At 54.9% G+C, this 13,403-nt stretch overlaps 1 protein-coding gene across 9 annotated transcripts in view; it reads right to left on the bottom strand.

Moving 5' to 3' along the window:
- Positions 1-196: 196 nt before the first annotated feature.
- The window catches only part of TMEM151B (transmembrane protein 151B), a 30,053-nt gene continuing 16,846 nt past the window's right edge, over positions 197-13,403 (bottom strand). For 2 of the 9 annotated variants that reach the window (XM_080407861.1, XM_080407862.1), the window contains exon 2: positions 197-13,127. In XM_080407861.1, coding sequence (XP_080263987.1) covers positions 11,691-13,127 — 1,437 coding nt within the window. In that variant the 3' untranslated portion in view covers positions 197-11,690. The remainder of the gene's footprint in view (positions 13,128-13,403) is intronic. The other 7 variants (XR_013931331.1, XR_013931332.1, XR_013931326.1 and 4 more) reach the window with 7 other exon arrangements.

Below are 13,403 nucleotides of genomic sequence, written 5' to 3'. Positions count from 1 at the left end.
GAGCAACCTCCTCCTGCCCCAGGGGCTGTGGCCACCTGAGGACAGGACAGGGCACGTACCTGATTGCCTCAGTCCTTCGACCACCCCACTCCGGAGAGGTCAGCGGGGAATTAAGCAAGCGGGCTGACCTCCATCCCCTCCCGCCCTCTGAGCCACGCAGGCACCAACGCTCACAGATCCACAGCTGGCAGCCACCTCAGTGAATCATCTGAAACTTTTATTACACCGATTTGGTTTACAATCTTTGTACTTTGATATTTCCAACAAAAAAGGCAACATTGTGATATACTGTTTGTACATATATAGAGAGACAGACAGAGCTAGATCATATTGACAGAGTTGAAAAGTAAAAACTGTTTCCCAGTGTTCACAAAAGAATTTGTTCACCATTTACCTGCTTCTTGCTCTGCCTGATGGATACAGATGCCCGCGGTGCCGCCGGCCCCCAGCCAACAGGACCTTTACCTGCGCCGTGTCATGCCCTTATAGATCAGAAAGGATGGAGTGTGAGGCTGTCCCCGGCGGCGGTGGCCGCATGAGGGGTGCTGACAGGGCTCAGCCCCAAGCCCTCGCAGGTCCGTGTAGCTCCCTTCCCAACTATTTATGGATGCTCCAGGGGCTACGTCCACCAGAAATCCCAACCAGCGGCAGCAGCTGTGAAAGCTCCCCACACGGGCATCTCCCACTACTTGTTTCCCATCCTCGAGACCGAGGTATTGAATAGATTTATTTCTTTTTATTTGCATTTACAAAATATTTCCACTGAATGACACACCTGAATGAGATGAAAACTCGTGTTCAGAAACAGCAGAAAAGACCCAGATCGGCATCAGGCTGATGAAGGAACAGCTTCAGCAGCGAGGGTGGGGTGCGGACTTGATGGGGGTGGCCCGGTCCTGGGCAAGCCTGCCTGTAGTGCCAAGTACAGGGCTGTGTCTGGTCAGCCAGTTGTGCAATGAAAGCTCGTGCTGGGAGGGCAGCAATGAGATCCCTCAGACATGCTAGCAGACGTGTGAGGTGGAATTGGCTGCCAGAGCCAGTGAGGAACAGGGGTGGAAAGAAAAGGGCTTAGGAAAACCTATCATCACCAGAACAAACGTCGACTTGCTTTCCAGGATACTCACAGCTCCTCTTCCTGCAAATGGCCGAGGCTGTTAACACCACCTGAGCACTCTCCAAACCCCGTCCTGGGCTGCCACATGCAGGAACACCTGGACAGGTAGCTGCCGCCTGGAGAACCCTTTGCCTTCCCTCCCATCAATCTCCTGGCCAAAAAGCAAAGCCCAAACCAAGCAGCCTGCACCACCCACCCACACCCAAGACGAACAGTCCCCTATCTGCCAGTCTGCAAGGGCTGAAACTATTTCAAATGCCGTACAAGCTGGTAAAAATGAAAACTCTGACAGCAACAGCAGGTTGTCTGAGTGTGAACACTCCCATTGTTGGTGGGTCACTTGTCAGCTTCAGCTCCGGTTAGCGTGGTGTGGGACTGCCTTGCTGGGAAGGAAGGGCACGTGCCAGCGCAGGGCCAGTACGGACCCCTTAGCTCTCCCACAAGATCCATCCCCAAGGAGTACTGCGGGGCTTTGAGGATGGGGGTCAGCTGTGGGTCTCCATCTGGAGGTGGGAACGACCTCTGGTCCCTTGCCTGGGAGCTGGTCTTCCCTCCTGATGCCATCCACTGATGCAGCGTGAGCAGCACAGCAGCAGAGGGATCCCAGCCAAGCTGGGAGCATCCCCCCACCTGTGGGTCTGTGCCAGAGAGACAGGGAGAGACACGGGGTAGCCGGGAAGTAAAGGAGGGGGAATGACACAAGGACTTGCACTTGGACTATGCCAGTGGGTGCCCCATCGGGCCGGAGCAGGGGCGCCCGGCTGGCTCCCTCCCGCAGCAGATGGCCAGCCCTGCTTCCACAGGGCTGAGCACAGCGTGTGCGGCAGCAGGAGCCAGTGGCTGGTTTCCCAAGCCTGGCGGCTTCTGCTCACAGCGACCCAGGCATCAATTTGCAAGGTGTCACGCTGGCATATGTTGTAAACAGGACGGCAGGTTGATTTCGAGCACTGACTCGGAGCGGGGGAGCAGGCTGCCACGGGGGTGGGCAGAGGCTGTACATGGAACTGGTTGCTGTGTTCAGCCTCCCTTTGCTCCCATGGAGCTGGATTTGTCCACGCTGAGCTTCTGTCCCTGCCTGCTGGGTACCTAGTGGCCCTCTGCACAGCCAGCTGAGGTGCTGCTGGCTGGGGTTCAACCACAGCAGGAGAAAACGGGGAGGCCTGTGCACTGACCCCATGACAGCACAATAGAGCCATCTCTGGATTAGGTGAGGGCTTGGGCTGGGGCAGGTTACAGGGGTAAACTAGGACACTGAACTGGGTAGTACATGGCACATTTGTAAAACACGTCACCAAGTACTACCGGCCTGAAACACGCAGGGTGCGGGCCACGGCCCTGCACCCCAGGCAACCGATGCAAGATTTGATCACTGGGGACCCACCGCTTTATCCTCTCAGCACCTACGCCGCACCAGCAGCCTCCCTCCAAACTCCCTCACCAGCTAGCCCCAGCCGGGACCCACACATTGCCCTGCTGACAGGGCACTTTTGGCTAACCAAGACCCCCTCCTGCTTCTTCCTTCGGTAGCAGTGAGGAAGGATGAAGCCTGAGCTCAGGCAGCTGGGAAGCTGGGGAGCGGTGCGGAGCCAAGTCCTGCATCGGCTTCCCTAGGTGGAGGGGACAGCTCAGAAATGAAGCGTTCCTCCTCCCTACAGGCTATGCCTGAAATAGCCAAGCCTGTCAGATCCCTGTCCCCGGCTGTGATGGATTAGCCTCTCCAAGGCACAAGGCAATTTATTCATTAGTGACATTTACACCTTGTGGCTGCATTAGCCATCGCGGTTTGGTGACACGTGCTCAAGCTGTCAGTGCCGGGCTTGGAGGCAACATCGCTGCTCTGACAATGCAGCGAGGCTTGGTCTGGGCACCTCGGCTTGAAAACACCTCCTGCCCGTCTCCTCAGCCACAGCACGCACAGCCTGCTTCGAAAACCCATTTCTTTCCTGGGCTTCTCCATCAAATGCCCTGCTCCTTCCATTTCCCTCCTGCCTGCCTGCCTCGCAGCACTGCTGCTCCAGCACAGCAGCCTCCTGCCTTGTGTCTCCCGTAAAAACCACCACATCTGCAAAGCCTTTTACAGCTGTTCTCATACAGCCTCTCCTCTCCACATCTTGTGGAGTGTTCACACGCTCTTCTGCCCTCCTCACCTAGCTCTGCCATCAGCTGCACCTTGTTCAGCTCACAGCAAAGCTGCCCTCAGTCCCAGCGGAGAAGCAGAGCCCATGGTCAGAGGCTCCCCCAGCAGACACGCTGCTTTCACTGTGACGCTGTCCCCTGGTCCCGCACTGCCACAACAGCCGACCTGCCTCTCACCAAGGCTCTGGAGGTCAGGACCACCAAAATGTCAAGGCCATCTGTTTTCCAGCCGCGGTCTGTTGAATTTACCCTGCCTACAAAGGTTCAGAGAAGTGCTGTGAAATTCTCTGGGAAAGCCTAAAGTGATGCAAAAGCGAGGCCAGGACGTGCTGCAATGCTCTGCAGGCTGTGCTGTCTCTCCACCATGCAAGCACAAGGCACGCCAGGGCAGGGAGCATTGCTGGAAGGCTGTGCGCAGGCAAACCAGGAGGTTATGGCAAGGTCTGGCCACCAGCGTGCCTGAGGTCACCACGCATCCACTGGTGTTTCATAGCTGGCCCACGGTGCCCGGCAGGGAGAGGATAAAAATGATGCAAATGCACAGCTTCAGAGGAGCTCAGGGGAGCGAGGTGCTTTGGCTAGCTCAGAGGAATGACAGTTTGCACATCAGGTTTGGGGAGAGTGAGAAGAGCTGGAGAGTGTTGGCCAGGGAGCAGATCCAGCAGCAATCCCGTCTCAGGCAGCCAGCAAGGGATTAGCTTGTTCTCAAACACAGCTTGCACCACGCTTTTATCCCTGCTCCCTGCCACTCGCTGCAGCAAATGTGACCCTTCACACCGTCTCCTCACAAAAACTAGGTCAGGAGTTTCTTCTCACGAGGAACAAGCAATGCTCTGTCACCCTGCAAAGACCTTGTCGCAAGGACGGATGGGTGACACCAGACCGAAGCCACAAACACACGAAGCCTCTGCAGGGCCGTGTGGGTCCCAGCCGTGCACCTGAGCAGGCAGAAGCCACCCTGCCACGCACACAGGCTTGGGTGGACGGCCAGGTCACATTCCAAGGGCAGAGGAAGACTTCAGGCTTCAGCCTCCTTTCCTGACCAGCCTACCCTACTGCAAAGCCACAGGGCCACTATCTCGGTCTTCCTTGAGTACTTCATCTCCACCAGCACTGCACATTTCTGACAGAGCTGGCTGGAGTGCTTAAACCCACCTCAACATCAAATATTAATTTTTTTAAGCAAGGAACAGCAACCTGAAACACTTCCCACAACTGGTACAGCCTTTTAGCCTCATTTCAGTTTGAAAAAGCTGTTGGCATTTCCAAAGTGAAATCCTGTTATTTTGGGGTCTAGTCATCACCGCTTTTTCCCCGGCTGGCTGAGCGGTCTTGTGCACGCTGCTTCATCAGACTCTTCTTCCCTGCTGCTCGGCCCCTGGGGACCAGCTCTCCCTGGGGGGGCAGGTGCAGCACAGAGCCCACCAGCTTCTGGCTGGGCTGAGCAGGAGGCGATGTCTGCTCTCAGCTGATCCTCTCTCTGCACTTGCTTCTGGAGACAAGTACAGACTCGGGCTTCGGTTTTTCCAAACGTTTTCAACCTGACTGGTTCACGGGCTGCCATCCAAAGTCCGAATTCATGGCACGGCAGCTGACAGTGCTGCTAATGGACGTTGGGACCATGGGACTGATACAAAATACTAAGTCATCTCACCACATTCTAGCTAGGCTTTTTCTTTCACTAATGTGAGTAGCTAAGATCGCAGAAGCAGCTTGTGCTGATGGAGAGTGAAAGAATCTCATGTGTCTGTGTGTGAAGTTACTTCGCTCTACAAAATCCACTAAATTATAATCACAGTAGGTGATCCATCCACTCCCGAAGTTCGAAGGACTGGAGAGGGTTCAGGATGGGCACCGATTTCTCACAAGCTTCATTTCCCCAAATGAAGTTTACAAAAACCAAACGAACAAAAAGGCCCAACAAAAACAGTCTTCCTCGGGGAGGGTGGGGGAGGAATAAAACCCACTTCACTTAACTTTCCAGCAGCCACTGTGCTTATTCTCAGTGCTGGGTGGCCACGCTGCACATCGTAATGGGCTCCTGAAAACTTGGCAGCTTCTGGAAGTGTTGCATAGGTGGATGATGTACTTGTTAGAAGAGACTGTTTATAAGCTGCAGGAAGAGGAGCTTGCTGAACTCCACAAAGAAACTGTCCCTCCCCCAAGACAGACAGACGAGGTGAGGAGGGAAGGAGGAAGGGGAAGCCACGAGGCCATAGGTCTTGCAGGTTCAGTTCTGTCCTTGCGACCTCTCTTCCCTCGTGTGCGGAAAGGCTACGGTCCTGTGGGAGAAGGCTCCTCTCCCAGTGCGGTGCAGGTCAATTTTTTTGTTAGCTTGCTTTTGAGGGAGCTGGCAAGATCGCATCCATGGGCATAACGTTTCTCTTGGCGGAGCAGCTGTGATGGAGGCAGTAGAGCAGAACAATTCAACCCACTGCTTGCAGAGACAGTAGACATTCAACATTAATTCATGTTGGCCAAGACCCAACATGAACTCTATGCATCAAAGCAACACTGTCATAGATCAATTTGTCTGGACTCAGGGACAGATCGCTCTGAGGGGTTGCTAAGCCAAGCTCACACTGGTATATTACCACTGGCTTCAATAAAATTACAGTAGGAATGAACATAGCCCATTAATTTCTACATGAAATGTGACTAAGCCCCTTTCCCCTTTTTCCAGAATGCCCACAGGGAAAAAAGTCCTAGGTGGGCTCAGCTCAGCCCCAAGTCCCCACTGGGCTCCCAGGTCCTATGAACTTTGGTCCCCAAACATACCTGGTTCAGTGGAGACTCTAGGCCCACGTGCATCACAGGAGGCAGCATTACCAAACAGAGCTAACACTTTAACCACGTCCCATTTCTGAGATGATCTGGATCCAGATCATATTCATATAGACCTTATTCTAACCACCGAATATGAATGAAACATGATTAGAAGCACGTATCACAAAGTGAGACTTATAGCTCTTTGGTAACACAACTTCTTGGTGGTGGTGGTGTGTTTCAGACCCACGCCCTACTGCTACTGCAGCAGAGTAGGAGCACACTGCAGCAAGGTTGTACCCTGCTAAAAGTAACGCAGCGCCCTGGTGATATTAGACAGCAGCACTGAAGCCATGGTTGGAAAGGCTGGAAGGAGAGCTTAAAAGCATTATTCTTCCCACAGGCTAATCAGCAGGCACTGTTTTACTGACATTGGATGCTACCTCACTTGCTTAAACTTCCACTTAACACACCTTTTTCCTGCAGTCCCCTCCTCATAGGCATCCATCAGTCACTAAACAGCTCTGCAGCCTCTTGAGTGAAGAGACAACAAAGAGGGCAGGGACGGGATGAGTCTCTAACGTGCATTTTATGGAGAGCGTAAAGAGAGGGGTGTGGAGGGCTGTGTGCTCACTTGACAACAGAAAAAAAGCAGCTTCCCCAGCACTAATCCTGAGTATTTGTTGCCTGGAGTGTGTCCTCGGCTATAAACTGAGGTTCCCTCTCCCTGCCCTAATGAATGCCCCCTACAGTTGCTCAACCCAAAAGCCTTCTCTGAAATCTGCCTCCTTGGTGTGGTCTGCATGATACACAGTGAGCTCAAGAAGCATCACCAGGCTGGCCGGTGTCACCAGGGTTCTGCACAAGCAAAGTGCTAAGCACTATCATTTGGGAAGCTTCCAGTATGTGCCCAAAGATGGATAAATGGGTGGTGATGTATCCTGAAGATCAGCTAATCCAGAGCTTCTCACACACATTCTCCCTCTTTCTCTAGTTCAGGAAAGCTGGAGAGCTTTAAAGTACCTGGCAAGTATACCGGCAGCAATGGGAAACACCAGACAGCCCACACTTATGGTCCAGCCTTGCAGCAGTAAGGACTAAGCTCTCTTCTAGGGATGTGTTAGCACCAGGAAGAGCCAGGAAGAGGAGCTGGCAGCATTCCCAACTCACTCGTCCTGGTATGCGAGGAAAGCCTGCTGCCAAGTGCAATGCCGGGCCTGACTCTCAGCCCATGGAAAGCTGCAGTGGGTGAACCGATGGGTGAATGATGTATGGAAACAACCAAAGCCACCTGACTGTGGAGATCCTCTAGTTACTGCCCCCTCGTACTGACAAGCACCCGGCTTGCACCTCCACAGAGGGTGATGCAGGCTGTCCTGCTTTCCTTGCATAAGGGGCCAGCAGCTCTGCGTATTTCGCTCACTTTGAAGAGATCTTCTGCACCAGAAACAAGGACACAGCCACCCTGACACACCAAGGCATGGCTTGCACCTTTGGCCCTTCCCAGGCTGGGCTCAGAGCAGAAAACATAGACTCGCTACACAGGGAAAACTTCTGCACCACCACGCAAGCCAGGGTTTGCCCAGTGAGATCCTCGGGGACTGAAGACCCTAGGATTGGTGAAGGGAAGGCTGCAGAGAGCAGATAACGCCTGCTTGTGTCAGGCAGGCCATGGGGAAAAGGAGCAGAGCCAATTAGACTCACCAGTCAATGAAGGAGAAGTAAGGGGATTAAGATACAGCAGGGAGAATTCAGGTTAGATATAAGGGAGCAGGCTATCATGAGAGGAGCAGACTGGGCCATCGAATGAGCTGCCAAAGGAATCGTCATCGCCGACACAGACACGGCAGAGAGCAGACACAAGTCTGCAGGAAGAGCAGACGCCTGACTGCTGCTCAGCCTGGAATGGTGGCGGGTGGATGCCTGTGTGCTGGGGAGATGGGACCACTCCACCAGAACAGGGACAGACCCACGCTGGCCATCTGTGCTAATAACCTGAGCCACAAAGAGAATTAAAGCAGCTGCCCAGGGCATGGGGGTCCCTCACCAACACTTAGGAGGAAACCCATACACGCACACCCTTTCTGCCAGCTGCATCTCATGCCAGGACCAGGAAGGGAGAGCCCAGTTGTCTGCCGTGAGCTTCCCTGCCTGGCTAGACATGCTGCCCTGCCATTGCAGGCAGGGAGGAGAGGGAGCATAATCCCAGTTTCATCCTGTTCTCTTCAGCTCCACCACTTCTGTGCCAAGCCACCAGGCAGCTCCTGTCCCTCCTGCCCAGTCCTGCTACTCTCACATGCCCAAGTGTGCCAACCCCCTTTCCTGAGCCTAAGACAGGGCAGGAGGGTCTCCAACCTGGCAAGAATGGAGAGGGCTGGATCGCAGAGGGGCGGCCCCACCAGCTGCAGTGGGGTAACAGGACCAAGCATATGAGGAAAGGGATCTCCGAGAAAACCCGGCATGCAGCAGGAAGCACTAGCACCATTTCTCAGGGTGCTGTGGGTCTGGGATGGCCACAGACCATGGCACTGGGACAACATCTGGGACCTGGCTGCAGCTGGCAATATGTGCATGGGAGAGGTGTTCAACTGCAGGAGGACTCTGCGTGGATGCTGCTGGCCACAGTAGCAGCTGTGCCTCAAAGATACACGTGTCCACCTGGACAGGCCACCTCCAGAATACGATTTTGCAGGTGAGAATGGGGCCAGAGGAATAAATGGAGGCAATCTCATCAAAAGACCCAGAAAGAGCCAAGGACAAAGCGCCTGAAAGCAGAACTCTGCTGCAGGTGCTCCAAGACAGGGGCACAGAGACCCTACTAATCTGTCCTTATTCTGAGGACTGTCTTTGCCCCAGGGAGATAAAAGGCCTGCCAAATCTTATATAGATCCATCTGTCCGAGGCACCTTGGAGGCTGGAGATGGAAAGATGAGCCATCACAGCCTAATTTAAACAATGTGTAAGAGATTTCAAGGAGAACATGTTGGGAAGGACAAGCAGACCACATTCCTCTCTAATGACCCATTGCAGCTTCACTGACTGAAGGTCTCCTGATTCACTGGGACATACAAGCACGCACCATTATCTCCCCAGAGTCACGAGGACCCTCAGCATTGGCCTTGACTCACATTAGGCCCTTGGAGAGAGAAGCACAAGCACACAGCAAGCCAAATGTCACCACTAAGCAAGGAAATCGCAGGGCAGCCAAGGGGGCTGTAGCTGCTTTCACCCAGTCTGAATCTGTGCTGATAATAATGAGAACAAAATGCAGAGAGATGTGTACACACCGGAGACCTTATGCTTCTCAAAGGGACCCTCTTACTTAAGCCAATCTCTAGCCTGGTAGTGAGAGTAAGGGCAGATGACAAGACAGAATCACAACAGAGTGAGATCTCAAGGGACTTTCTGTTCAAACCACTGTTGTTTGGTGGAGTCTAGCACTTGAAATCCAGAAGGACAAGCTGACTGGAAGAGCAAGAGACACTGACCAGGACACACAAGGCACAAAAGCAGAACAGATGGCTCTAGGGGCAAAGCCAACAGAGCCTTACAATGTCCACAGGCACTGATCTCTCCAGGCTTGCCAGCAAGAGAAGATTTTCAAAAGAGGAATGATGTGGTGGAAGGGTGCATTTGCAGCCTCCCCAAGACCTGGGAGGAGAAACAGCACAGCAGTACGACTAGAGAAACAGATCCTTAATTAACAGCTGGCAGGAGGAAGACAGGCTGGGCTAAATACAATGGCTCACTGTTTGCAGTTACGTCTTGCCCTTCTGCAATGGATGCAGAGGCAGACACCAGGCTCAAATACCCAGGTGCTAATGGACTTGCTCTGGTCACCCAAGACCTGCTGCTCACAGCCATTGCTTGCCCCAGCCGACAAGGGAAGAGTGGTGAGGCTGAGAGGCAGTGCTGTCTGGAGAAACCGCTGGCTGATTTGGCATGCACTCCCCCAAACTGCTGACCGAAAAGGAGATGGCTTTTCTGAGAACAGGGACACATGAGATCCAGGGATGTGTTGACGGAGAAGGAAAAGCTGGGTGCCTGCATGCTGCAGCCACTGATGCAGCTTCAGTGACACGAAGGCTCCTTGCCCGATGTCACCAAGACCGTTTCCAGTGAGATAGAAGGGGCAGCACAAAGCTCAGAGCAGGCCAACCTGCCCTGACAAGAGCAAGGTGGAGGAACCCAGGGGCTAATGGGCTACACAGAGGCCACCTCACTTCTCACCGCCTGACACCCCTCTGTAAAAACCTCTGTGATGCGAACTGCTTGGTTTTAAGCAGGTTCCCCTCAGCATATCCCCAGCCTCTGTTCTGCAGAGCATCCCTCATGGCAGATGCCTCCCTGTCTCCCACCTGTGGGTCCTGCACCCACAGTGGGACCCCACAGAAAGGGACTCCCTTTGCTCCTCATTTCCCCAGCCCAGGTTCCTGATGCTCCAGCGTGCTTTTGCATTTCTCCCTCCCAGCCCCTCAGAGCTCTCTGCCAAAACCGGGCTGCCAGGAGCCTGCAGTTCAGAGTCTGAAACCAGAGCCCAGCCTGATCACGTGCAAAATTCACTCTCACAGACATGCACCAACCTGCTGCTCTATTATCAATAGGTGAACTGCACCTGAACCTACCAGAGCCTTCCTCGATGCTCATCTGAACCGACCAGGACTCACTTCAAAGGCAGGAGGAGACCCCAGCCACTTGACACCCCACCTATTACCACAATGCCTGTCCCAGTGCCATCCTTCCCCCCTTCCCCAGCTCACCAGGGGGTCTCCCACTTTTTCTTTCCAGCTGAGCCCTCCTCCAGCAAGTGGATCAGCAGTACCACAGAGCTCCACTCCATCTGGGTTTGGACATTCATCCCTTCCCTGGTGCTGCCTGCCTGCTGTAATCCCAAACAGAAAGCCCTTTACCTAGGGGATGCAGACTCTCAGAGTCACTGGTGTGCCGAAGCTTCCTAAGGAGCCGAGCCTGGGATCCTCTGGAGGTGGTGCCATTCCCAGCAGTGAGAACAGAGTAACAGTCGGAGCGTGGTCTAAAAAAAAAAGCGGGGAGGGTGGGGAACGGTTCGGGGGGAAGGGGAAGAGCTGGATTCGTGGCTTTCAGCCTTTGCTCTAACCTGCCGCTCAGCTCCACGTGCCTGGATGCCCCAGACCTTTAGGCACAGGCAGTTACATGCCGTTCCCAAGGGGCCCATTCCCCTCCACCCTGCAAGGGGTCTTGCTCCAGCGTGGGCAGCGGGGTGGGCAGAGGTGCAGCAGGGCGCTTTCTGGTGGCTGCTGGTTCCTCGGAGCACGAGCCAGCCTGGAGCCAGGGCTGGGAGCCAAAGCACCTCCCTCCCTGCATCAGGCCTGTCTTTTTATTCCCCCCTTTGGATCTTGATGCCATGAATTACGGTTTGGGGTTTGGTTTGGTTGGGTTGTTTCTTTTTTTTTTTTTTTTTTTGCATGTGGTGGTCGGTTTAGAGTTCTGTGCCGTGTCAGGGGGAGCATTGGCACTCACCCCTCCAGGAGGTCAGAGCCATGGCAGGGGGAGCTTTTGCTGGCTGCCGGAGCGAGATGCCGTGTCCGCTCCAACCTAATGTCCTCCTAGGCCATCTGCCTCCCCTGTGCTGTCCCCAAATCCTGCACTGGCTTGGGCCAGGCACCGGACAACGACATCTCACCGCCCTCTGCTTTCACAGTGAGGTCTCCACACAGGACCCATTGCGGTGGAGGTGACGGTGGTCATGGTTCAGGCAGCCTTCGTTACGGTGCACGATGAGGATGGGGAAGTAGAGGGCATCCTGGTAAGGAGGAGGGTCTTCCTCCTCCACAGTCACCTGGCTGGAGAGGCGGGTCTGCTCGGTGGGGCAGCTCTGCTCATTCAGGCTCCCGCTTCGGCTTTGCCAGAGGCAGCTGCGCCGTGAGCCGTACAGGCGGCCCAGGGAGAAGCGGCTGCTGCTGAAGGGGATCCTGGGGCTGCCGTTGCAGATGCTCAGGGCACTGCGGGAGAAGATGGAAGAGCTGCTTATAGTCCTGTGGCACCGCTCGCAGTTCTGCCGGTAGCCCCCATACCGGCAAGCAGAGTAGCTGGTGCAGCCGGAGAGCCCCACCAAGTCCATCAGGACCGCTTCTGAGTAGCTGGGTACCAGCTGCTGGTTGGATCGGATGTGCCACTCCAGCTCAGTGCTGTCCACCGTGTTGACGCGGGGCATCCTCTGGCAGAAGGAGCGCTCCTCAGCCGGTGTCACCGCCACATAGTCGAACCCAAAGAGTTTCTCCACGTGGTAATGGACGTAGGAGGTGCGGTACTCATTTAGCACCCGCAGGGGCCAGGATAGGGTCAGCAGAGCCGCCACCCAGAAGACATAGTGGGATACATACCAAGGAAGGTTGTCTGGGTCAGAAAAGGCCACCATGTATTCCTTGAAGTCCACGTTTTTGAGGTGCATCCCCTCCCTGGCCTCCATGTAGTCATCTAGCCCCTCGTTCTCCGTGAAGAAGCGGGCCCGCTGGGTCAGGTAGGAGTTCTCCGACTCCACGTTGGCAAAGCTGAAACACTTGGTGAAGCGGAGCCGTGTGGCTGGGTAGCTCTCTAAGTCAATGAGGTCCTTGGAGATGTCCTTAACTCCACAATTGGAATAATCAAACTCGGCCTCTGCCACATGAGTGTTGACCCGCTCATGATACACTTGGGTGGTGGTGTAAGCATCCCCATTGCGGTAGCGGGTAACCTGCCGGGTCCTGCGGACGTAGTGGTAGCTGATGGCCTTCCACCAGATGCAGGGAGTCGCTTGCTGCATCCGCTGCACACGCTCATGCACACTCTCCACATCCACCTTGTACTGCAGCTCGTTGCGGGTGTAGCAGTGCCAGCACTCCACCAGGTACACCACGTAGAGCATCACCAGGAAGGCCAAGGGGATGTAGACGTAGCCATTAGAACAGGGGCTGTCGTGGTACATCATGGACTTGCCCTTGTAAGCGCTGTCAAAGGTCAGCCGGGTCACCTTGGTGACGTGGCACCAGGTCATAGCTCCCATGCAGCCGTACATGAGGAGAGACAGCAGCAGGCATTTCCAGTGGGACTCTCGGCACAGGGACTTGCTGAGAGACTGCTTCACCGGCCGCTGCTGCTCCAGGGGACCGGGGAGAAGGGGAGAGAAAACAAGAGAGGAGTCAGTGGGGGCCTGGGGGAGGGGAGCAGGCAGCAGGGGGCCATGGTGGCTTCTGTAGCTCTGCAAATGGGGACAAACAGCAGATGCCATGGGGCCCCTAGGCTCAGCGGGAGGCCAGAGGCCGGGATCTCCCCCAGGACGACAGTCCTGCAGCACAGATAACTGTCACCCCCCCCTTCCCTTCGTGGTGCTCTGCCTTGGGAGACAGCCAGAGCCCAGCTGGACATGGAG

This window comes from Falco punctatus, assembly GCF_963210335.1.
Source record: "Falco punctatus genome assembly, chromosome: 12".
Taxonomy (NCBI): Eukaryota; Metazoa; Chordata; class Aves; order Falconiformes; family Falconidae; genus Falco; species Falco punctatus.
Note: the sequence above shows the minus strand (reverse complement) of the source record. Positions and strands in the feature narration are given on the sequence as shown.